The 26,697-nt window shown below is 37.5% G+C and overlaps 2 protein-coding genes and 1 long non-coding RNA gene across 3 annotated transcripts in view; 2 read left to right on the forward strand and 1 right to left on the reverse strand.

Moving 5' to 3' along the window:
• LOC122832769 (rho GTPase-activating protein 26-like) overlaps positions 1-21,470 on the reverse strand; it is a 75,564-nt gene extending 54,094 nt beyond the window's left edge. The window contains 2 exon segments of the mRNA XM_044119852.1: positions 11,028-11,184; positions 20,378-21,470. Coding sequence (XP_043975787.1) covers positions 11,028-11,184; positions 20,378-20,446 — 226 coding nt within the window. The 5' untranslated portion in view covers positions 20,447-21,470.
• Positions 17,918-20,050, forward strand: LOC122832780. The gene is made up of 3 exons (XR_006370872.1): positions 17,918-18,335; positions 19,190-19,333; positions 19,537-20,050. It is a non-coding gene; the product is annotated as an uncharacterized LOC122832780 (long non-coding RNA).
• Positions 21,471-22,256: 786 nt separating the features above from the next.
• On the forward strand, positions 22,257-26,352 carry LOC122832774 (fibroblast growth factor 1-like). Its single transcript, XM_044119866.1, has 3 exons — positions 22,257-22,748; positions 25,825-25,928; positions 26,137-26,352. The coding sequence occupies exons 1-3, from the start codon at positions 22,532-22,534 to the stop codon at positions 26,311-26,313; spliced, it is 498 nt and encodes a 165-aa protein (XP_043975801.1). The 5' UTR covers positions 22,257-22,531; the 3' UTR covers positions 26,314-26,352.
• Positions 26,353-26,697: the final 345 nt, after the last annotated feature.

Here is a 26,697-nt window from a genome sequence, read left to right on the forward strand (position 1 = left end):
GGAGTAGAGGGTAGCGTGCCCCACATTTGAAGGCCTTGAGTCTCCGACGCGCCATCGCGGTTCGATTCCCGGCCCCAACGACATTTGCCGCATGTCTTCCCCCGTCTCCTTCCCCCTTTCCTGTCAGCCTACTATGAAAAAAGGGACACTAGAGCCCACAAAAAGGATCCCCTGGTGGGGAAAAAAAAAAAAAAAAGAACTTATGTTTCTGGTTAGGCTTTTAGTTGACATTTAAATTTGAAATCACTCATTTCCAATTAAACCTCTTCCACACCTGGAAATGTTCTCAGCATTCTTTTGGAAAATTCTGTATGAATAGAATTTGTTTGATCGTTTTTTAAAACGAATTAGGCTGAATTGTAAAAAGAAAATTCCCGATAATGTTCAAACCTAAACTTTAGCTGACAATGTTATTTAATCACAAATTGCAATTTAATATTCCTGTAACCATATTTAATTTCTGTCAGCACACTAATGCAAATCAATCTGAGTGCTTGTTTTAAAGTAGAGTTCATGCTTTGGCTTTTTAAAAAACGAGGGGATGTTCCCACCTTTACCAATGAAAGTGCTGTCGTGTCTGGGTACAATAACAGCCTGCTTTCACCTTACAACTTGCAGACATGGTTTCCTGAGACACAGTGCCAGGTCGTGATTCGCCTGCCAGCTGCTGCCTCCTTTCCTTTTGTTCTGACTCATTTAAGAGCTTTGATGTGAAAGGAAAACAGCTATATTATCTGCAGCATGTGTAAACGTGCCTGTATGAATTATGTGCTCTGGTGGACTCCTTTTGCTGGGCTTAAGCCACACCTGTTGTCTTATCTTTGAGAGCTTTTTTGTTGTAAACCTAAGGAGAAAGGAAGGTGTGGCTTGTTCAGACTGAAGGGCTTTCTGGTAAAATGTGACAATTCATTAGAGAGAAAGTTTTTTTTGCTGATGAGAATAAAATTGCAAGTCTGGACAGTCGAACCTGCAGAGGCCTGGAGTTTCTTATTAAAGGACAGAAGCTGTAAGACACACCTTTGCTGCTCTGCAGGCTGTGGGTTTGTAGCTCATTATCAAAGGGGTTGAATTTCAATGTGACTGCCCTGGAGGCAAAAAAAAAAAAAAGAACAGCTGTGTTTCTATCTGAGGGTCCACCAGGAAAACTTTTAGAAATGTAATTTTACACAGAACAATCAGTCAACAACAACAAAACAATATGGTTTGAAAGGAATAAACATGGCTGCTGTGTAACATGAACATTACACTACTCACATGGAGATAGACTAAATTATTTATTTGTAATCTACTACTTTACATAAACCTCATTGCATTGAAATAAGTATTATGTTACAGAGGATGATAATTTGGAAAAGTTAAAAATATTGTCATGGTTCTCTGGATGCTGACTTGTTTATACCTGAAATTGTTTCATGAAAAATGGCTAAATAGAAATCAAGGCTCAACTTGAATATTGTCGATTTAACTGTCAGTTTATTTTCCATCTAGTCAGCAACACTGACTAGATAAAGAGGTTGATACCCAGTAACATATTAATGTCAGGGCACATAGACTTTGAACCTTTAACCCAAGATGGTCATGTCTAAAAACCTGGACACCAAAGTTTGCATCATGGTGGTTATCACCTGAACTCAGGAAGCAAAATTTGAGGCTTTGTGTGGCGGATGCCGCTAGTATTTTTAATAAACCTTACAAAATATTTTATCAATGGAATGATGTGTGGCCTTAATATTATCCATCCATCCATCCATTTTCTGTTCACCCTTCGTCCCTAATGGGGTCAGGAGGGTTGCTGGTGCCTATCTCCAGCTATGTTCTGGGCGAGAGGCGGGGTCACCCTGGACAGGTCGCCAGTCTGTCGCAGGGCAACACAGAGACATACAGGACACACAACCATTCACACACACACTCACACCTAGGATTTAGAGAGACCAATTAACCTGACAGTCACGTTTTTGGACTGTGGGAGGAAGCCGGAGAACCCAGAGAGAACCCACGCATGCACAGGGAGAACATGCAAACTCCATGCAGAAAGACCCCGGGCCGGGAATCGAACCCAGGACCTTCTTACTGCAAGGCAACAGCTCTACCAACTGTACCACTGTGCAGCCCCCTTAATATCATTACCTCCTTTAAGCAATATCTTTGAAATTTTGAGTGAACTGAAACTAAGTTTCTAAAGTTGTGGTTGTTACACTTTAGAGCAGGGGTCTCAGACTCCAGTCCTCGAGGGCCGCAGTCCTGCAGTTTTTAGATGTGCCACAGGTACAAAACACTGGAATGAAATGGCTTAATTACCTCCACCTTGTGTAGATCAGTTCTCCAGAGCCTTAATTATTCTCTTCAGGTGTGCTGCAGCAGAGACACATCTAAAAGTTGCAGGACTGCGGCCCTTGAGGACTGGAGTTTGAGACCCCTGCTTTATAGACACCAATCGTTTGCTTTAACATTTTTTATGACACTACCTCCCTGAAATTATCAAAGGCAAGAGACACAAATACACTCAATTGTATTTACCCAAGAGCATTTTGATGCTGGCTCTGCTTATCGCCAAAATATCATCACACCTGAGTAATTATACATAGTAGATTTTCCAAAAAGAATGCCTAATGCAGATTTTTAGTTAAAAGCAGACGCATTAATAACTAGGAGGCATGTGACTATCATTTTTTATTAGTTTACTTTTAAATTTGTAATCTGTTGCATTAAGCTGAAATAGACCTTAAAAACCAACAGATGCATTTACTGTAAATGTTCAAGTTAAAGTAAAGAATCTCACACTGAATACAGAGAGGAGGTGGTAAAGAAAGCTAAAGTAGTTTACCACTCTCCGTCTGCTGTTACAGCACTGCAATTAAACAATTTGCTTCCATAACCACCTGCGTTATATGGTCTCTGCTGCTGTGTTTTTTATAGCTAAACCACAGTGATCAGGTAGCGATGTGCAGAAAGTAAAACAGCATTCCTCAGTTTAATTTCTCACTTCACTTCCTGCTTGATTCCACATCTTGTCCAAGCTTTATGATGCAGTAATGTGATTGGTAGCCAGGAGAATTGCTTTCATTCCTAAATGTCCCACTTTAACGCTTTTGCCTTACAGCAGTTGCCCTCTGCCAGGTGTGTTCCTTTTATTTGTACAAGAGGGACCATGGAACAAGCTGGTGCTCAGTGAAGTTGGTTTAATTACTTAACAAGTATCTGAAAGTACTAACAGTTTATTTAAAGATAAAGGCCTGTTAGAAAGTTACTATTTTCATAAACAGGGTTGTCACTTTTTAAAGTGACAACCATTTTAAAAAGTGGTTGTCACCCTTACAGACTGGTAACTTTATTTGTGTATTTGTATGGTTGGTAATAGCATGTTGCATTTACACTATGCAAGTACTGCTTTGATTTTATTTTTTTTCCTCTTGATGAAAATGTCTGAAATAAATTCATCAATTCAAATACTACATATATTTCTCTGTTTATTAAAAGTGGCTGAAAAAAACATGTAAAAATTTGTCCCATTAAGTTTATCTATTTATTCTAAATGGCTGTATACTGTGAGCGCCTGTAAGCAAAAGTCAAACTCACAGTCTTTGCCAGTAAATCTGATTTTGATTCTCATTATCTATTGGAAAATACCTTCTTGGTAAAATGAACATACATTTAATTATTAATCTTTCAGGGTTCTGAATAATTGTGAGCCTATGAGTTGTATTCCAGTTTCCATATTTAAGAGCCTTAATGACTCCACCTTGACAAATATAGTTTCATTTCAGCTAGGTTAATTGAAACTAACTTTGACAGAAAATTCCAGTTTCATTGGTTAATAATTTAATTTTTATTTTTTTAATTTAGAAGAGTCATTACTGTCAACATCAGAAGTACCCCACGAATGTAAGTGTTATTTTAGCCAAGCAGATGCACTGCTGCACTGAAAGTGTGAATGTGAAACTCCTGCTTACAGTTCTGCAATCAGCTTACTATAAGTTCCATGCATGCTTCAAGTTTAGAAGTGATGTCAGAATCTCACTTCCTGATTTAAGTTTGCATGATGTTAGAAACCCTAATAATAGCTTGTTTTATACCAGAGCTATACTAGCCCTGCTTCTTTTGCACTTCTCTTTTCAGATCCACGAATCATCGCCATGTTTGTCTTAACTGTAACCTTGGGAAAAAAATACACATATATATTATTTTGTACACTGATCTACCAAGCTTCTGTCATAAACAGAACTGGGTATACCAGAGATTATACATTAGTGAAATAAACTGTGCTCATTGGAGAAAACAAACATAAAGCCACAAAGAACTGAAGGCTGGAGTCGCTGTGTGATTGCTGGGCAGCGCAACCAATATGCCTCACCGCTAAAATATTTATCAGGCCTAGTCCAGCTGGAGTCAGATAGTCGATATCAAAGTGTCATTAATGACGTTGGCTGGAGTTCTTTGGTGATGAGCTTCATCAGTTTTTAATCTTTGTTTCCATTATCACATATCACCACATACTTTATCAGCACAAAGTATGTTAGCTTCAGCAGTTTGGTGCATTTAATGACTTAGGCATCTCCAGTGGGGGAATTTAATATCAAAGTACTTTCGAGCATACATTAGATTTTGATATAGTACTTTTTTTCCAATCAAATTATTTATATTTCTAAACTTAAAGGGAGTAATGGGAAGCAATGTGGGAATGTTTAAGAAAGCTAAACTGTGCCTGAAATGGTGCCTGAACTTGATAGGTAATATTTCAGCTTTATGATTAGTCAGACTGACTGATTTCAGTAGATATTAAAAGGCTTGATTGAATACTAATGCACTTTTTTAGATTTTAATTTTCAATAATATATTGAGAAACATGCATTTTTCAGTCAATTCCACAATTGTAGGCTGCTTTGTTTTGCTGTTAAAACCTTTTGCCACGAGGGTAAAAAGCTGAAATTATTTGAGGGCCACATATGTTCACTCTTTTGAGATGTAAATGTAAAGTGTATTGTTTTTTTCTCACTGTCTCAAAAATTAACTAAACATACTGAATTTTAGTCAAGCGAACCAAGCAGGCAGATTTTTATCACAGTAAATCTAAAACATTACAGATTTTTTTGCAAATCTGCCTCATTAAAATAAAGACATAGAACTCTGAAGGTTGATTCGTTTTCATTTTCTTTGTCTAGTGAAATGTTTTAGTCTGTTTTGAATGAGAAGATTGTGATATGGGTTCCTCTCTTTGCAAATGGTTGCTGTGTTAGACTTTTGTTAGACCCAGCATTAGCCACCCAAATAAAAGCGTCAATATGACTGAGAATCCTGCATTTAGAGTACTGAATGAAAAAATGCAGGGTGTGTCCCTGCACGTGTTTCATACCATGACTGAAAATCTACTGCAACAAAAAGCAAGACAACAAAAGCAAAAGAGCTGAGGCAAGTCATGCCCTAATTTCCCTCTCTTATATTCTACCTAACAACCACAGCAACACCCCCAACCCCCACTGTGATGCAATTTATATATCGCTGAAAAGAACAAAAGAATGAATATAAACACATTCTCTTCATCCAGATCTGGGCACATCTGGAGCAAAACTGCAGACAAAATGGTGAATATGTACAAAAAGCCAAAAATGGACGCTATTCTCCAGTGTGACACGTTCAGTTTTCAGATTTAGGGACACCACAGCTCAATTTTCTGCCCTCATTCTTTTCACTGCTTCACTCAGGTCCACAACCTAGGAAGCTCTGCTCCAATCTCCTCCATAAGAAGCATGAATGACAACAACACCCTCTCTTCTTCTTTTCTTTCCCAGAGACACTTTTTCTTCCTTTAGCCCAGCGGCACAGACTCAGCCTTTGGTTCACTCAAGCTCTGCTAGAGAATTAGTTATGGTGTTTTGTGTTTGTGGGTCTATGACCCTCATCTATCAGTCTTGTTGACAGCTGAGCCACTGAATGACTGCCATTGCCTTTCCTACAACCCACTAACAACAGCGTGGGTGGCTACAGATATGAAAAGACAGATTTACAGAAAAAAAGCAAAGAATCAGAGAAACTTGCAGCACAGCGGTGTGTTTCAGGGAATTTCCACCTCTCCTTCTCTAGGACCTTTACACGCAAGCCCTCAGTTATCCAGTAGCTTATTTGTGAGGTTGTTATGAGCACTTTAATGTCCTATTTGATGTTAAAGTAATTCCTTCAAAGCACTACCACTATCAAGATGATGATAATGGGTGGGAAGATGTTCTTAAACCAGTACCAAAGAACACAGCACACGCCTGGGCAATGAGGATCAAGCCCCACGTCAGGTCAGTCTTCCTGTGGAACCATAGATGAGGGAGCTGTTGTCTCAAAATGTTCAGCCTGTACCATCTCTTTCCCCATGGGCAAATATAATCCAAAACATGATTTTTTTTTTTTATTAGATGTGTTGTTCAAAATAAACAGCACAAAGGAAATCACTTCAAGCTTTTGGCATCTATGCATCTTGACCACTCCAAGCAATATTTGTTGGTCCAACGAACTTCTGCCAAATATGTTAGCATGGATGAACACTGCTGTTTTTCTTTGCACTTATGACTAAAAGCAGTAAAAACTGTATTCCTATAAACACATTTCTGCCAGCATTTGACATAAAAATTTTGGTTTATATACAAAACAATTGCTTAAAAAATCCACAATTCAGTCAGAATATGTTATTTTCCAAGATAAAAAGTCAATTTCAAGAATGTTGTTAAAATCAATATATCTTCATGAAAGAAAAGTAGTCTGAGAGATGCTTTCTGACAGACTGAAAACATGCCAACCTCATGAGTCTGTGTTACATAAGTCATGTAAACTCTGTATCTTGTTTCCAGCAAGACACCAGAATGTCAGGCTGGTAATTAGGGTTTATTTGGCCGATTCAGTCGTGTCATGTTAGAGGTGGAGTAGTGAACTACATGTTTACAGCCTCCATAATGACAAGCTGTGTCTACCTTAAAATGACAATCTATCAACACACAGACATGCAAGAACATATTAATGCAAAACTCTTTTATACATGTAGAAACTTCTTTTATTTACATTTTTGTATGTTTTTAAAAATGATTTAATCAAGAGAAGCCTTGTAGCTTGAGTTTGTGTGCTGACAACTCCTGGCATGCTACCCTCTGTACCTGCAACAGTAAAGCAACCAGTTCAACCCACAGAAACAGGATGGAGCTGCTATAAACTTGGTATGCAGTGGATGAATGTGTGAAATAGGGCTGCATTCAAAAAGTCACTATGAATAATGACTTGTCAAAACTGCTTTTTTAAGAAGTTTCATATGTTTCTCACCATACTTGACACTTATCTGCAATAATCTTTGGTAACAAAACCCAAAGAGGCAGCACCATCACTACCTATTAACTACATTATTTTTCTCTCTTCTAGAAAAAGTTTACTTTGTAATTTCCAATAGAGGTTCAAGTCTATAAAAAAATAAATAATATACTTCTATGGTTTCTGCTCAATTCAAAATATCTGCAACAGCAGTTTGTCCTTACAAAATGTTTTGTGTCCTTAACAAAAATCAAGTTACAGGCAGAAACAATTGAATATAAAGCAGAAGTACTATGCTTCATGGCACATGGTAGCAGCCGGTTTCACTTTTTCAATTTTTAATTCAGAATAAAAACACAAGTGAAAGCCTTCATAGACGCAAGAAATTGTCCTTCACCATTTAAACTTTAAGGACTTTCCATTTATTTTCTCAGTGACAGAGGAGGCTGCAAAGACTGGCTGCAACATCTTGCAGACGGCACAAAGACCGCAAGAAATCAGATCATCCTTTGTGAGGTCCAGCCTTTTGTTACAAAACAAGTATGGTTTTTAATAGCTGCAAAATAAACTGAGCAGATTGGCAGTGACAGAGCATTCATGCTACTTTAACAAAGCATGGCACAGCTGTTGCTGATATAACTGGGTTAAAAGTTCAAGTTGCACATAAAGAAAGAAAGATAGAGGCAAGATTTCCATTTACTGGATCTTAACTATAACATTTTTTACAAGTCTTACACGTCCAGGACTAATCACTGAAAAAGGCCTTCTGCAGTCTGATGCACACCTCATTGCTGAGCTGCAGTTGGTTCATGAGACTAAAGTCCCAAATTTTGAGTTTAAGTCAAGAACTGAGTCTTGGAATATAAGCTGAATATGAAGTTGTTTGGAACTTTTGCAACTTAAAAATTACTTGAGTCTGAGAATTTTGTGTTACTTTATTTAACAAGGAAGCAACTACTGAGATCTAAAATCTCTGTTTTAAAAGTGATCTGGACAAAAATATATATAGTTATGCTGGCAGTGCAGTGTATGGTGTTGAGCTAGTCCCTTCTGAGTCTAAGTCGCAAGACTCAGATTTTTCTGGCGCAAAGCGACCTACCATTACTCCAGTTGTTTCTTTTATTAAATCAACAGGAGAAACGTTTTTGATTCTGGGAGTCAAAAACTTTATCATGGACCACTTACAAGGTCAAAATGTCATCTGTGTGTCAAATTATTTTTGCTGTGCAAGCAGGAATTGTGTAAACTTCATTTCCACCCCAGAGCTTTCCCTAATGAACTTTATGAGTTTTGCCAACAGTTCTCTGGCAACATATTGCATGAGAAAACAGTCCCTGGTTCCAGTCTCTCATTATTCTCACAATCCCTGAAAAAAAATCCACTTTACAAACTGTAAAGTAAATCCAGCTGACTTAAAGCAAACAGATGAGTAACATTAATTGGCATAAAACAGAGAACATAACATTTTTAATGTGATTATAAATGTGATTTGCTGACACTAGAGGCGGGGTAAACCCTGGACAGGTCGCCAGTTGTAGTGGAATTAGTTCAGCTGAAAGTAGATCCTGTAAACTGTGACTCTGAAAAAGGCACAGTAAAGGGTATTAAAAGCAAAAGACAGAAAACACCAAACAATCAATATGTTGTTCTTATTATATAAAGAATTAATGGAAGTAGTTCATAGTAAAGAAAGCATTCATATTAATAGAGATAATGTTTACAAAGTAATTAATGTAATGCTGCGATTTTCCTGAAAATTAAAACATGTGAAGTTCTTGTAAATGATATTCAACTGTATTTCAGCAATTGGCTTTTATCAGCATAAAGCAGACAGCACAGCCGTCAGCATACCAACATAAATGCCAGCACTCATCAGTTCAGATGAAAGCAAACACTCTCCCTGAATGCCCCGCAATAATACAAGCCGATAGGGACAAACGTGCTGACAGCTTGAGAGCACACTGTGCACTGTACAGACAAATCAGCCTGATCTCAACTGTTCCTGTTATGTCCTTCATCAGTAACACATACAGGAACAAACTCATTGGCACAATTGATGTGTTGATGTGTAAAACCCCTAAAAATCAGCTTTATAGCTTAAGTAGCATAACAGAACTTTGAAAAGATAAAAAGTTTGAACTGTTAATGTAATTATGTTCATAATCAATTGGGAGAAAAAAAATCTCAAAGCTTATAGTAAGAGAATTGAACAAAAACTGACATAGTGGCATCACCAAGTTTTATATCAGCCAGGAAATGTAATCAAAGTGGAAAACGGTTACTTGGATCGGATGCTAGGACAAATCTATTTCTATGTTAGCATCAGAAATGTAAACATGAAAAGTTTGAAGTTATGAAGTTAGATGTTGCACATGGACAGTCATGGTGTCCATCACTTTTATTGAGCTAACACTGTTTTAAAACGATTAATAAGATACAAGCAGGATAAATGTTAAGCAGCAGACTGCAGGCTAGCTATGTGAGCAAATAGCCTGACTAATTAACCTACTAATATCAGCTTTTTTTTTACCTCTGTTACTCTAAAAGCATAATGGCAAAAGGCTATAATATACAAGTAGGTATCTAAATCAAATGAAATCAGACGTATACAGCGCTTTTAGTAGGACACTCAAAGAAGCTTTGCATGAAATCACTCATTTCCATTTGCACATACATTCACACGCTGATGATTGTAGCCATAAATGTCCTGGGGCAGTCAAGGTGGGTGAAGTATCTTAACTAAGGACACAACAACAGAGGTGGCTGGAGCAGGAATCAAACCAACGATCCACTGATTGCAGGGTGAACTCCTACCACCTTCACCCACTAAAAGCATATACTAAATTAAGTAGGTACTAAAAATGCTTGCTTAGGCCTGTCAAAAAACTTAAGCTAGCAGTAATATAAGTATCGAACAATACCTAAAAGAAATTTGATTGTGTAATTTAATGCCATGAAACTGTGCTTGTGTCTCTTTAAAAATCCTGCTCTTGCTGAACTTAGTTTACAGCAGCATTTCACTGAGAAGTAGCTTGTGTAATGAGCTCAGCTGACCTGCAGTTCCACTTGGTGTTAGCTAATTGTTGCTGGCTAGTCTGAAGGAGCTAAGTGGGGGACTCGTGGGGCGGATGTTGCCAAACTTCGGCCCCACAGAAGTGAGCTGGAGTGGACCAAGCTCAAAGGTGGAAGGTGGAGCCAGGTCCACCCAGACGTTTTGTACAACTTAAAGGTTGCCATGTAAGATTAAAGGATTTCTCAAATATGCATGAAAGAATCAAGGAGGAGTTTTTGATGAGGGTATAACAATACAATATGACGTAAAGCTCAAAAAAGTGAATTTTACATAATATTGCCACTTTAACTAAAAGCAAGTACACCATATTACCCATTGTTTTATATTTCAGTATACATTACGAAAAATTGCCATGGAAATCTCGTACCAACCTGTACCTAGCTCTAACTTTGTGCTATGTTATATGAGCAGATAAATTGCTGGGAAATGAATAAATATTCATATTAAATATTGATGTTCTTCTATTAAAGACTGGGTTAATATGCTGCAAAATAAATAAATATTTCAAGATTTTTTACCAAGATTACAAGAGAGTCAAGCATGTTTGTTTATAAATCACATGCAAGCTGTCAGGCACCTTATGGAAATTTATTTTTGTTTGTTACTTTGTTTTAAATCAGCTGTTTCCATCAGTCCCATTCAAATTGCACACATACACCTGTCCAGCTTTACTTACATTTCAGAGCCTGGATCAGCGCTTTGCCGTCTTTAATCAGCTCCTTGATGAACTTGTTGGTTTTGTCCAGCTCCAGTTCGTGGGACTTGAGCCTGTCCCTGAACTGCGGGCTGTCCAGGTAGCAGTCACTAAACTCCAGAGCGGGTAGTCCCATCTTCTACTAATCCACGAACACCAAAGAAACAAAAAACAAAACTCGGAATCAGCGGAGAAACGAGGAATAAGATGTGAAGCAGAATGGTGGGAGCTAATACTACTACTTCTACTGCCTCCGCAAGGATGGAAAATACAATTGCAACATGTAAAACAGCAGCTCCAGGAAGCTGTCCCTACATAACGCTATTTGTTTTTAAATTGAAGCTACCAGCAGGAGTTCTCTTATTTCTCCAACAAAATAAAATAAAATAAGATTAAAAAACGTCCCAGATAAAGGAGCTTGGTGCGCTAAAACGCAAAGGTATCCACAGTCTCAGGTAAAACTGGTGTTACATTGGTCTCGACTTGGACGTTTTGGATTTAAAAAAGCTTTCCAGGAGGGATGGAGGGAAAGAGAAAAAAAAAACAAAGCTCAGCTCCAGCTCCCAGCAGCTCCTACCGTGGAGCTTTACGTTCTCTGCTGGGCGGCTTTAAAACAAGCCCGTTCAGAATCAGCACATCCCCGCAGTCGACCACAAACCTACTCCGACACGGATAATCCCCCGACTGACGTCCATTCTGACCAATGGGACGCATGGAAGGGAGAGCGTCACAAATGGGGCGGGCGCACGTGGGATACTCCAGAGCTCAGATAAAAAAAATACAAAGAGCATTCACTCTGATCAAGTTTTTGGATACGGTTTTATGAGCGATTTTGCTGTTCACCATTCTTTTGACAAAAAAAAAAAAAACTACGAGTCAGACTTTTTCACTAAGGCAGTTCATTGTTTAACTTACTGTAAATGTTGTGTTACGTCTAAAGAGCAATCATGGGTGGTTGGTTTAATTCTTTAGATATTGTAAACTATAGTTCAGTAAAAATATTAAACAATAACAATATTCTGTGTGCACATGCTACTGGTGATATCACATAAGACATAAAACAACTGATTATGGTTGTTTTGAGAAATTAGTTTTTCTTTTATTATTCACTTGTTTACTCCAATGCTAAGAAGAAAAAATAGGATAGAGGACTCAGTCAAGTAATGTTTCTAGATATGATTTTATAGGACAGATATTTTATTGCATATAACTCACATACTCACATTAGACCTCCAGATCAACATGTCATGATTTCCCCATTGTTCAGCTTTTTTATTTAGCTAAAATAACAGAAAAACAAGTTTCTATCCACATATGCCTCTGATCACACCACATATTACATAAAGCAACAAATCAAAGTGCTTTATACAGGTGCATTTTTGATTGTTTTTTTCCTCCTTGCTTGTTGGCACAGACCATCATGGATTCAGTGTCAAATTCTGGCTTAAACACCAGAATACAACGTGAGCAAAGTATTTGTCAAAATGTAGTTGTCCACTACAACATTTACAAAAGCAGCTTTAGTAAAGCCAATTGTTCAGCTTAATATTCTTGCACAAATCTATTCATCGTGACACAGTGTATTGCTCTTTTATTGCCACTGTATATTTATTCACAGAATAGTCATTTTAATAATGTGGACTATTTTAGTTTTAACTGCTTCAATGAACTGAACATGAACCCAAAAGAGTTCAAATATTTACTCCCAAAAAACAAAAAGTGCATTAATGTGGAAGACATATAAAGGAAAGATGCTTTCATAAATATATCCACATATATTTGAGTTGGTTTGTTTCAGTTTACATATGATGATTGAAAATTGTGAAGAGATTCTCAACACACTTAGATCAGAAGGATTTTGGTAGTGAAAGGACAGGTGTTAGCTGATTTAATCTGATAGAACATCCTCTTACGTATGGACGATCTTTGCTTTTAGAGGGACCGAGCTAACTGGAGCTTTTAGCAAAATACTCCAATGATTTGCCATAGCGGAGAAGACGCTGATGTCATTTCAAACGAAACAGGGAATTTCTCTGCCTGATGGTTCTAAATGCATCACTTCTAACGCCCTCTGTTGGTATAATGTAGCACTACAATTGATATCTAAGAGGTGATCTAAAACAGTTGATAGTGTTTTCATATCATTATTATAGTGATAAAATAAAACTAATTTTATATTTTTGTTAAAAGTGCTAGTTAGAGGATAGTTTTTTAAAATCATTGTGAAATATCCATGACAGACTCTTTGCAGCAGATGGTTTCAAGACCCCAAAAGCAACAAAACCCTTTTACAAAAACAAAACTATGACACTGAAAACAAATAAGACAGTTGGATATTTTAAGTGTTAATTTACAGTTCAAAGCCACCTGGTCTAAATATGTGTTGTTTGAACTAAGAATATATCATTGTTCATATTACTTCTATAAAAACTAAACCCACACTTTAACCCAATAAGAAAAAAGTTATTCTGGCAATAGTTCAGAGACACCCTCAGGACTAAAAAACCTTCTATAAACACACCCATGTCTAACAAGAGTTTAGACATCATAATTAACCTATCATGCATATTTTTGGACATTGAGAGGAAGCCAGAGTAGCTGACAAAAATCCACACTTGAACATCGAGAACATGCCAACTTAAACCCAGGATCTTCTTGTACCGAAGCAGCAATACCAACATCACATAATACACCAAAGTAAACAAATTCAAAAATAAAAGTGAACAACATGTTCCTACAAACTGAGAAAACACAGACTAGTGGTCAACCTTTCCAGTGTTGCTGCCTACCAAAATTACTTTGAGAGAGCATAAGCAACTCATACGAGAAGTCACAAAAGAACCCAGAACAGCATCTAAAGCGCTGCAGGTTTCACTCTCCTCAGATAAAGTCAGCAAAGGAGAGTGCGCCAAAATTTCTCCATTTATTGCCAGGTTTTGTAAGGTAAAATACATAAATATTCATATTTGCTTCAGTAAACAAGAAACAAATGAGATCTTTTGTACAGGGAACCAGAAAATCACTTACGTTAAAAAAAATGTGTGTCTATTTAGTTGCCTAAAAAGAGTTGAAAAGCAGGTTTTGCAGAATGTTAAGACATATCTATAGTGCTATCAAAAAATTGACAGCACTCATTCATTTCTTGCTTGTCTCACTTACATGTTTCAGATGGTCAAACCATTTTTATAATCAAACAAAGATAACCAGAGAGTATTTATAAAAATCTCATTGACTCTAACCAAGTTACTGGGTATGCTTACCAGAGGTGGCAGCAACTGCAATATAATTACATAGGGATCCAGCTGTAGCAAGTGTTTTTATCAAGATGACTTTATAAGGCCAACTGCCTTGCACTTGAAGAAATGAACTGACTTAATAAAGTTCATCAAACTTCCCTAAAGCTTCACAAGTTTGAATTCCCTTTTTTAGAGTATTGCACATATGTCATTGACACATGCAGCTTGTTTATGCTTCATGTGTTAAAGCAGTTCAGATTTAGAAACACAACTTCCTTCCCCAAAATCTAAGAGCATTGGCGTCTGGTTGCTCACTCATTTCTCCATCTGCCTCAGTCTGCTCAACTGTTCACCCACACTCAGGAAGTGGTCTGTTATTTGTGTATGTTCTAAAATGCAGTAGGCAGGTTCAAAAACCGGATTTACCCGGTTTGCAATCAGGTACAATACATGCAAACTATATTTAGATTTGGCAGCAGCTGGTCTGAGTCACTGATAACACACAAGAAAAATGTACTTTAAGTCTGAGACTTTATTGTCCAATACAGGTTTGGTCTTTGATGTACTGCAAGAACTGAACCTTTTTGCCTTTCCTTCTAGCTGTCAAATTCTAAAATGAAATTCTACGCACAAATAGGGCTTACAATGCTTAGGTGTACAACATAGTTAAAATGTGGATGATATCAGGTCCTTCATTTGATTCATCTCAAAACATGTCCAGGACACAATGAGGTCAGGGACATTAATATATCTTCACAGCATAAATAAAACTCCTAACCAGCATAATTGCAAATGTAACCCTCTACTTACGTTTAATGGCCATCAAGATGAAGCAAATTAAATATTCAAGGCATCTTGTAATTTTTTCGGTCAGTAGCTCTGGTAAGTTTTTATCTTGACTAATAAAACAGACTGAAAGAACTGCTAAGCAATTGACTCATGGTCTATTTCTTATTTTTATTTTGCAAGTGAGGTTCCCCTTTGAACATGCTAAATATGTCTTAAAATTAAGTTTTTAATCCACATATCAAATTATATTTCTAGTATATTGAATATATGTGTACTGTAGGGAATATTTTTTCTCTCTTTCTTTTTTGTAAACACAAGACACAAAAATGTCTGATTCTGGATTTGAAAGCTTTAAGTGATCTCAATTTCTCTACCTTCTTCATTAAAAGCACCTCACAAAATATCCTTGACATTTAGTCACCTTACAGCCAGACATAATGTTGGGATTTCACATAAACTATCACATGGTCAGGTGGAAGGAAAATTGATTTTCTTTTTTTTTGTTGTTGTTGTCTCTTCTTGCAAATAAAATCTGAAGTGAATTAAATGCATGTGCACTACTCAGACCTTTCTGCTGTGATTACAGTTTGCCACAAACCATGTAGGAAACAACACAAACATGTGGAAGAAGACTCAGTTCAGAATTTGCTTGGCCAACTTGAAAAACACTATTTTTCCCTTCTGACATGCAAGACTACTGGTAAGGCTGTCATCATTTAATTTTTAACTTGCTAAACTTTACAAACTTTCTTCTATTTGACTTTATACTCTAGGAGAGGAAAAGGCTGCATTCTAAGTTAGGCTTCACTTTCACCTGTGCTATGATTTGCCTTTAGCTGTTTAGCATTTGTCTCTAAATAAATCAAAAAGAAATTGCTGCATAAAATTTTGCTTTGATTGATACTTGTTTCTCTGATAATTTTATGCAGTTTCTTAGAGAAAAATGCAATCTTACAAGAGACAGTTTCATACGGTGTATCTAGTGCTGTATTATTGTAATTAATTAGAAAAGTTTATTTATGTATTGTCTCAAATAAATGTTGGAGGATTTTACATTTATATTGATTTACTACATACAATTCTTGACTGATTTTTTTTTGTTTGGGAAATACTTTAAAGTGGCAAATAATAACATTCTCCAGCCAATTTGATCCACACTATCTGGCTTTGCCCTCAGCTTTCTAACTACTGGTCCAAAGTTTTTGCTATTTTGTCGGACATTTTTGACAAGAAATTGGAGCTTGACCCCTTGACTGCTTTGTTTGGAGTTGCACCTCCACAGTCCACCCTGTCCTCCTTTCAGAAATCCTCCTTGGCTTTCTTGACTTTTTTGGCACGGAAAGTGATTATAATAAAATGGAAGTCGCCTCAACCTCCATCATATACCCACTGGCTTCGAGATACACTGTATTTCATTAAACTTGAGAAAATCCGTTTTACCTTAAAAGGCTTTTCTACAAGATTTTTGGGTTTGTGGAGCCCCTTGTTAAGAACCCATAGAAAGAGAAATTTTCCTAATATTCCAGACTGACAAGGTGGTACGTTTGTAGCTGGTACTTATTATTCTTATCAATATCTCTTTTTCCTTCATCTTCTTTCTTGAGTTACGTTTGACTGATACATCAACGGAAGTGTCCCCTGGCACCTGACCTTTTTATTTTTTTATTTTTAAATTATTGTTATTATTTTTTCTTCTTTCTTTCTTTCTCTTTTTTTGAGTGTATGTTTGTATGGGTTGAGGAAAAGAGATTTACATATATTTAGTACTGTGGTCCTTTTTATTTTATTTGTTTATCTTATGTTTCTGTTTCTGTCCGCTAACACAGTATGTTTTCTCTGACTTGATCCATTTTATGTATTTTGTGTAGGTGTATATATGTTGGTATAATTGGGCTTGTTCTAGCACAAGTATGTTTGTATTTAAAGGTACGCTGTTAACTGTATAAGTATTGCATTGTGTTTACACTGTACCTCCTGTTAAAGCATAAATAAACTGGGAAAAATAAATAAATAAAATAAAATAAAGTGGCAAATAATGATGCAGTTTCCTTAATGGTTATGTCAAAATCTCTAAATATGTGAGAATTACCAAAAAGCATGATGAAACTATTTAGTAGTTGAAGTTTGTTTTTGAAACGTTACATTTTTAAGTAATGTATCGACAATACTGGATTATCAAATTCAGATTTTTGAAGACTTTCATTTCTGATAGTTTTACTGTTCTGCCACCTGGTGGTTCAAAAACGTAACATGTGCACATCCACACAGGAAGTTATGTGATAACTAGTATTGCCTCTTTTGGATCAACTAACTTCCTTGAGTCCGTTCTTCTAGCCATCTAGCAGTTTCTGAGATTGGTCATAGGAAAGTCTGCACCAGTCCTTACTTTAAATACGAATGGTTTTATTATTATTATTATTATTATTATTATTATTATTATTATTATTATTATTATTATTATTATTATTATTATTATTATTATTATTATTATTATTATTATTATTATTATTATTATTGAAGCACTCTCAAAGTTTGCAGTCACATCCTTACTATTACAACTATTTTTTCTTCTTTACTGAAGCTGTTGGTCACAAAAATCCACCCAGCTGACAAAGAGTGCAGCTGGAAGTGAGCCCCAAAGTCAAATTCTGCCAAAGGCCCTGAACAAAACTGGGTCGAATCTGCAAAAGATACTTTCCTGGTATGACACAAGATTGTCATCCTTGCTGTTTCTTTTTTTTTAATCCCCTCTTATTTAAAACATAATTTATAATGCATAAATTTGCCTAAAGTGCCAAAGTGATTTAATGCATAATGTCTGCAGGCATGTGAAGTAGATTATTACCTTGTAAAGTGACCTAAGGCTCTCTCTATAGGAGAGAGCCCATGAAGGATTCTGGGAACTGCAGTCATCTCTTTTATTAAATGTTTATAGTTGCATTAGTCTCAGGCTTTAGTGCTCACATAGTTAGAAAGCTCTGTTGTTTTCCAGACTTTGGCTCAGTACTGTGTCCTGGATGCCTGTGTCACTCTTTCTCAGCCCCTCTCTGTAGTCTGAGAGGATAATTTTAGTCCTGACTCTGGCTTGTTAAAATGAGTCCTCTGCTGGAGGGGTGGCGATATTAGTGAGAAGAGGACTGAGAACATACAAACTTATATATAAAAAGCAGACACTTCTCAAGTGCAAGGAAGGATGACAAACTTGTTTCAACTAAACTACAAGAACAAGAAAGGACATGTTGGCACTCACATGACTTTCCCACAGGTACGTGACAGATGATTGTTACAGAGTGAGAATGTAATTAGAAATAGAGCTTTGGATTACCAAATTTTGCATCTACTGATGTCGGTGTGGACTCTGTCACCCAGGCCAAAATAAAGCTGGATGTCTAAGCAAAAGGTAACTTAGTGTTTCTAGTTCATGAAGACATTTCACTTCTTATTCTTCAGGTCCAGCAGGCTGATGTGGTGATAAGGCACAGACACTTCTCGAACAACTAAACAACAACCAGATGAAGTTTCCTCTTCTTTTAGTTTTTGGGATTTGGGCAACCATTTTAACAAATTAGCAACAAAGAGATTAGATCTTTACCACCTACAAGATAAAAGAAAAATATTAAGTACTTTACACTACATTTGAACACATAAACAAGATATTTCTGAGTGTAGATGCACAAATTAATATTTACAGAATTTCTTTAGTCTGAGAGAAATGTTTTTGTAATACTTTGTAATTTCTCTTCAAATTTTGGCTTTATTTAAAGGACGCAAGCGTCAGGAAAAATGTAACTAGAAGAGCTTAGCTATATTTTAGGTTAACAAAATTCACTATATTGATAAATATCACAGTATATGAGGAACAGCTCATATAATGTGATTTACTAAAATTATTTATCGAGTTCTGATTTTTACATTAAGAGTACCTGGTATTTTAACAGCCGTGTGCATACTTTTGAGAGCCACTGTAGAAGTTTAAAACCTGCTTCTTCGGATGATTTAAGGCTGAACAAGACACATCTGTTTCCATAAACAGCTTTTTGAACTTTCCTCCACTTTAAGCCAAACATCTTTACAACACTTGAAGCCAAAACCCCCCTGACCTCATCAACATACACGCAGGTTGAAGCTCTCCTCCCACATGTCGGCATCCTGACTGGGTTGTTGGTTGGACTTTTGACGTCATCTCCAGCTGCTACTCTATCCAAAGGTCCTGGTCTGGCAGCACTTATGTTAAATACCCCGTGACACCTACTTGGAGAAGGGGTAGGCTTCACATTCTTTTTGTGGCTCTGGCCTTTCATTCTTTCTTCTTTCCCGCTCCCTGCTTTCCTTTCTTCCAAGACATTCTTCTGCAGAATGTCTTGGCTCTGACCCAATACCTCTGCTTACAAATTATAAGAAAGAACCAGAATTGTTAGAGTAACACTGCCAGACTGGATCAACAACCCTGTTTTTTGTTCTTACAGGACAAAGTTCTTGATAGTTGCTGCTCTGGAATCTTTGGCCTCCAGGATAAATAAAAAGAAATGAGCCCCAACTATTTGTATTTGGCATATGCATTTGTACTGGATAAACTCTTGAGGAAAAGATATGGTAAGACAAGAAACCATGGTCTTAAAACAGGATAAAGAATGTAGGGTGTTCTAGCAACATCCATGCAGAACTCTGGATTTGTAAGCCAACCTGATCTGTTGAGCTATTTATTCTTTATTACTTTGAATTTTGTTAAAATGTATTCTTAGTTTACTTTATATATTTTGGATTATTTAGTTTATTTTTACATTGCTTTTTTTGTTTCTTGTTTTTTTGTTATTTACTTTTTAAGTTAGTCAGGAAGAACTGTGGGTCCATTTCTAGAAGCATATGTACTGGTATAGAACCAGCATGCACTGGGTTGGGGCCTATTGTGTTTTACTAGAGCAGAAGAGGCAGCAGGAAACAATGAAAAGTTTGGTCTTTATTATTTGCTTGCCAAATGGAAAAATACACCCTAAAATTCAACCAACAAGTTTTGGACATTGGACTTCTTTTGCCTGCATACAAAACATCACTTCAGTGCAGTAGTGGCTTATGCATTGAACTTTTATAGGATATTTGGTTTGACAAACAATCACCACTACATGGTCCGTTATTTATTGTAACATTTCCAGCAAGGAATAAAGTTTTTTAATGCCATACCATTTCACAATTGCTTGCTTGTGGTAAAAAAAAATCTGATTCAAATTCCAGATCAAGAAGCCTAACAAATAAATTAAAAATAACATTTAATTTATATATTTAAAAGTATTTATTTATACACACACTTACATATATGGACCATCTCCGCAGCTGCTCCTCCAAAGTACAGGGGATGAAGAGGATCCTTGTCCATCCCATTGGTCTTCTTCAAGTTGATGCAGAGGTTATTGTCTCTGCATCACTGTACCAGATGTACCACCTCCTCTCTGTATTTAGACTCATTGTTCGTAATGTGTCCCACTACTGCTGTGTCGTCTGCAAACTTTACTATATGACAGCTGGGGTGTCTTGCCAAGCAGTCATACGTCAGCAGATTGAAGAGAAGGGGGCTCAGGATGCAGCCCTGCGGCGAGCTAGTGCTGAGAGTGATGGGGAGGAGACGGTGTTGTGAAAAGTAGACAGTATGAGGTCTGGAAGTTCAGTGTTCTGTTCCCCAGTGTGGGACTCAGTCCAAGAGAGAAAAGCTTCTGCACCAGGGTCTGTGGGATGAAGGTGTTGAAAGCTGAGGAGAAATCCAGAAAGACCAGACGAATGACAGAATTTCTGCTCTCCAGGTGGGTGAGGGCTGTGGGGACTACAGATGAGATGGTGTCAGCAGTGTAGCGGTTCTTCCTGTAGCCGTACTGATGAGGGTCCAAAGTGACATCGATGGAGTCCTTGATGGGGGCATCGACTAGCCTAGAAGAAGCACTTCATGACTACAGATGTTTGGGCTATAGTTTGGTAGTCATTTAGGCCTGTGACATGCTGGAAAATACAGAGAAAATAGTGGTGGCCTTTAGACAGGAGAGGACAGGTGGCAGTGGCAGTGATGTGTTGAAGATGTCTGCCAACACCTCAGACAGGTGATATGCACAGCACCTCAGTACCCGCACAGGGATGTTATCGGGGCCTTATGGGTGTTGATTCCCTGAAGGGTCATCCTCACATCTGCTGTGGTCACACAGTAGGACATGTCACCAAATGGTTGTAGAAGTTTGGTGCTGGGGGGGTTAGGATCCTCAAAGCGGGTGTAGAACTTAATAAGTGCATCTGGCAGTGAGAGGTCCTTTGGGCATTGTGCACCCCTGATATTGTAGTCTGTTGCACTTAATGCCTTTCCACATATGTCTTGGTGGTGAAGTGACCCTGAATTTTCTGGATATATAGGCTTTGGCCCTCACAATGTCATGATCAATTCTTTCCTTGGAGTGCTGATGTAGTATCCCTAGCTTTCAGCAGAGGTCTCACCTCAACATTCAGCCAGGGTTTCTGGTTTGGAGAACAGACTACTGCCCTGGTGGTGTGACATCATCAGCACACCTAGAGATAAACCACAGAACAGAGGAGGTGAATTCCTCCAGGTTCACCTCTCCCTCATACGAAGATCTGTCGATGTGCACAGAAAACAGTCCTGGCCATACAGTGACTGTTTTTTGTGGGTCTAATCTGTCTCGTCAGCGGACGATATGCTGGCGCCAACAGGGTTGAGATGTGGTCATAGAGGCCAAGATGGGGGCGAGGAAGAGCTCTGTACTCACCGTTAATGTTAGTACAGTCCAGAGTCTTGTCTCCCGGCGTGGGAAAGGTGGCATGCTGGTAGAAACTGGGCAGTGTCCGCCAGTTTCACGTGATTAAAGTTCTCCGCAACCTCGTAAAACGCCTCCGTTTGTCGATGCTTCATTAGCATTAGCACCCGGCGGGATGTAAATAATGATGAGGAACACGGCAGTAAACTCCCGTGGGAGATAGTATGGCCGACATTTCACTGTCATAAGTTTCATCGCCTCAGAGCAGTAGCTATTTACCAGTCCATAGTTCGTACAACTTTCATTCACGTACAGAGACCTCCTCCCCTTGTTTTTTTTTCCGACCGCTGGTCGCGTCCGCTCGGACTAACTGAAGACCGTTGGAGGGGTGATGATGCTTTGCATTATTTATTAGTTTGTTGACATTCAGATCCTCCGGTTGTGGGGGAGTAAATGGGTGTTAGCGGTTGCCCACTTCTCCCATATCAGAAACCGCCACTCTTCGCCATAGCAACCAGTGTTTATTCTTGTTTGGTTTTGTTTGGCATTTGGAAATTAATCTCAAATTAATGTTTGGTCTGAGAACGTGCTTAGCCTCGCCTGAATCTAGTTTGGATCCTTATACTTACAACAACAAAAGTAGGGGAGAAAAAAGGAGGAGGTTCTGATTTTGCAGGAGAGAAAGGAGAGCATTTCCAGTATCCACATAACAGACATGGGGGGGCTCTCTTCTTGTTTCCGGCGTACTCCTCCCGATCAGAGTGGTGGTGAGCAAGTTGGTCGCCCTCTGTCTTTACAACAGACCCAGGATCTTAGCTCGTTTCCGGAGAGAATCTCGAGAGTCAAGCTCTACTGTCAGAATGGAGGATATCACCTGAAGATTGCTCAAGATGGAACAGTGTCTGGCGTGAGGGAAGAAGATGACCCCTACAGTGAGAAAAATGCATTTATCAATTTATTCTTTGTTATTTAAACTGCTTTTCAGAGTTAGTTATCAGATATGTTCAGAACGTTAAACACGACACACATTTATGGCCTTGTTCTAAATCTTTATATTTTCTGAATGATACTGTTTGTAAATTGGAAGCATTGGTGGACAAATCAAAAGTACGTAAGCTTGAAAAAAGAAAGAACACTTTATTTGAAGGGGTGTGCATAAGACTGACATGACACTGTAATAAACATGACATAACAGGAACAATTGGATGAAGAAAGTTAAGACTAACAAGTGACTATCAAGTAATTTAATATTAACACAGAGCTACATATTTTTCTTAAAGTTTGATCATTTGCATATTTATGATAGACTGTGATTTACTGACTAATGTCAAGTTGTCATAAAGTAATTTTTTGTCTTGATTAATGTCCAGTTGCCATGACAAAAACGATTTTTTTTTTCTTGGTTAACGTCAAGTTGTCACAACAAAGACATTTTTTTGTCTTGATTAATGTTGTCAAGACAAAACCGTTTTTGTCTTGGTTAATGCCAAGTTGTCATAATAAAGACATTTTAAACAATGTCAAGTAAGAGCTGTGTTCAAATTCTGGGTCTGCGTCCTTCAACGGACGGGTTTGAAGGCCGATTACGTCATAGCATGGCGACTCTGCCTGTGCGAATTCCTTCACATGCGAAACTCACATTGAATGATGGGTCCGGTGTATCCTTCACGGCCCACCATATCCCATAATTCATTGCGGGTCCCGGCAAATTATTTTTGTTATATTACACTTTAAGTGACAACGTAATTTTATACAACGTTTTTAGACGAGAATCTGCTCGGTTCCCCAAAACATAACCTGCTCTGACATTTTCGGACATGCCTGCTGCCGCTGCGTTAACCGCAAGCTCCCCTCGCCAGCTGCGACAGCCAGCGCCCTGGCTGGCTCCTGCGAGAGGAGCCAGCCAGGTTCGGTATCCCGGAGGAGAACGCCTCACTCCCATTGTTATAAATACTCCCACTAGCTTTCCCTAATGAGTGGAAGTTAAACACCGATATTATTCAGACAAGTAATATCTAGTTGTAAAATGTTTGGTTTACTAAAGTGTAGTTAATTTATTCTTGAGTAAATCGGTTTGATTGATTAAAGTTAAGCCCTCAAGCATACTAGTTGTATTTAACTGTAAGGTCTTATCCGAGATTTGGAAAGTATTATACTTGAAAATGAATAATTTGCTTATATATATTGCTGGTAGAAATGTGCATTAGATGTTTGAACATTTTAGAATCAGACTAACAGATTTCTTTTTTTTTTTTTTTTTTTTTTTTTACTATGGAACAGCATTTACTATAAATGCTCCGTTGTTTTTTAGTTTGTTTGTCTTCGCTGCTCTCTGCTTCATGCTGTCACGGTTGCTAGGCAACATAAGTTACGCTGAGGTGGGGGCGGGGACAGTTGGTGAAGGCTAGACCTGTCCACATTCACAGCTTTTCTCTTCCGGTCTTAGTTTATTCACGGCCTTGGAAGGACCCCGTCTACATACACTGATCCTTGGAAGGATGGAGACCTCGAATTCGGACACAGCTTATGTCTCTGAAAGATTTGGCTAGCCGCCTGCAAGTTCCTGAAAGTAGCCTTAATATCCTTGGAAAATAAATTCTAAATTCTAATAAAATTACCTAAAAATTTAGGAAAAGAATTCTGAAAATCTCATTAAGCAATCCATCTGTTCAGAAAAGTTGCCTCTAAGTCTTGTAAAAGAAGCCAACAAGTTTTGTGAAAGTTATCGGTATTAGGAAAGTTATACTTTCCTAATAGATATGCAGTCTAAGAAAATAGACTGCATATTTTGTAAAAGTAACCCAGTAAGGTCCAGAAAGTAACTTGAGGGCAGACTGTACGTTTGTGACAGAAGCTTGGAAGGCTTTTGCAGTAATACTGTATGTAAGCTTAAAAGTAACCTGTAGCTTCTAGAAGGATAAATCATTACTCCATCATTACACTTTGCTGTAACTTGAAGGCTCCAGCAAAGTGCATCATTTTATGCACTTTGAATAACTTTGTTACTTTGTATAACTTTGTTAGCTACTTTGCTGTAGCAAGTTTGGTGAAAGTAATGTTAAAAGTTATCTGAAAGATGTGAAAAGCAACCTGTAACTTATGACAAACATTAAGCCCATTTTGGGAAAGTTACCTATCAATTACACTAAAATAAATTACAAATTCAGCTAATGCAACCAATAGGTTTTAAAAGCAACCTGTAAGTTCAAGAGAACGGCCTGCAAGTTTTATAATAAAATAACCTTTGAGTGGTGTGATGGTAATCTAATCTTAAGAAATTGTAAATTATGACAAAGTAACATTTCACTACCAGAAAGACTCTACAAATAAATTCTACTTTTCAGAGAAGTAACTTGTGCATTCCCTAAAAGTATTATATAAGTACCATGAATGTTTCAGTAAAGTAGCGTTAATGTTCAATAAAATCCACCTGTAACTTCCAAGAAAGGAACCTGTAAAACTAAGCTTTAAGTTTGAGGAAAATAACTTGGAAACTATGTAAAAGCATGTTGAATGCTTTGTGAAACTAGCATGTAGGCTCCAAGGAAGTAGCAGGTTTTCCACGACAGTAACTGTTTCAAGTTCTATTAAAGTTGGGAAAATGACTTATAAACTGTGGAACATAACATTTATATCCCAGGGAAGTAATCTGTAGTATGTGTGGCCATTGGGGAACGTAATCGCTTGTGCAAGATTTTTAGAATACATTTCTGGTAAAAAATTTATTACAGATATTATTATTATTATTATTATTATTATTATTATTATTATTATTATTATTATTATTATTATTATTATTATTATTATTATTATTATTATTATTATTATTATTATTATTATTGTTATATGTGTTTACCCTTTGAGCACATTTATATGGGGGAGCATTCCACCAGGGAAAAAACAGCATTTTTGGAAGACATTTGTTATATTATGTAGGTATGTTCTCAAATTTAGCCTTGGAAAGGAAGCAAAAAGTCACACAGAAATGTGATGTTGATTGTGTTACAGTAATCATGAACCTGAAGGCGGTGGCAATAGGAGTTATTGTCATCCTGGGGGAGTCGGCGAACAAGTACCTGGCTATGAATAACAAAGGAGAACTCTTCGCAAAAGTGAGTTTTGGATTTTCTACTGTACACTTGTCAGAATTGTCTACATGTTTTTAAAACTGTATTTAAAATGTAAATGATTTTTATCTAATCTACATTAGAAAAAAAATTGAATTATTTTATTAATCTGTACAATCATTGAGATTAATTTTCTTAGAACCCTTGAATCAAATTGTCTGACTGCTGCTATTTGCACATTCTTTTTTCTCAGGAGGGCGTAACTGATGACTGTAACTTCTTGGAACATACTGAACCAAACGGCTACACCACACTTCGCCACCAGGGATCCTCCTTTTATGTTGGTTTGAAAGCGAATGGCACAGCTATGAAGGGAACAGAAACCCACCAGGGCATGAAGAACATTTTATTCCTGCCGAGGCCAGCCTAAGCTTAAATGAATAAAAACCCTGGAAGACCGCAGAAAGGATTTTAGCTCACGTAATTTTCATGAATGTTATGCTGGACAAAGCACTGTAAAGGTGACTTTGAAAGAGTTCATGAGGTAACAACCCTAAAGTTTTTTTGCCCACTACAGCTGATTGAAAATATATTTATTAGACTTGGACGTATTTTATTGTCGTTGCACAAAAACACAACAATGTTGGCAACAAAATGTCATTGCTTGGCTATTGGAGCATACAGAAAAAAATTAGCTTATATGCATACTTATAAGCTAACAAAATATACTCTCTAGTACAAAGCCTCCCTTCTCACTAACAGGCTCCAGTGCATGTCGCTGCTGCAAAATGAGCATTCACTGTGAGCCATAATT

Source organism: Gambusia affinis, linkage group LG01 (assembly GCF_019740435.1).
Source record: "Gambusia affinis linkage group LG01, SWU_Gaff_1.0, whole genome shotgun sequence".
Classification (NCBI taxonomy): domain Eukaryota; kingdom Metazoa; phylum Chordata; class Actinopteri; order Cyprinodontiformes; family Poeciliidae; genus Gambusia; species Gambusia affinis.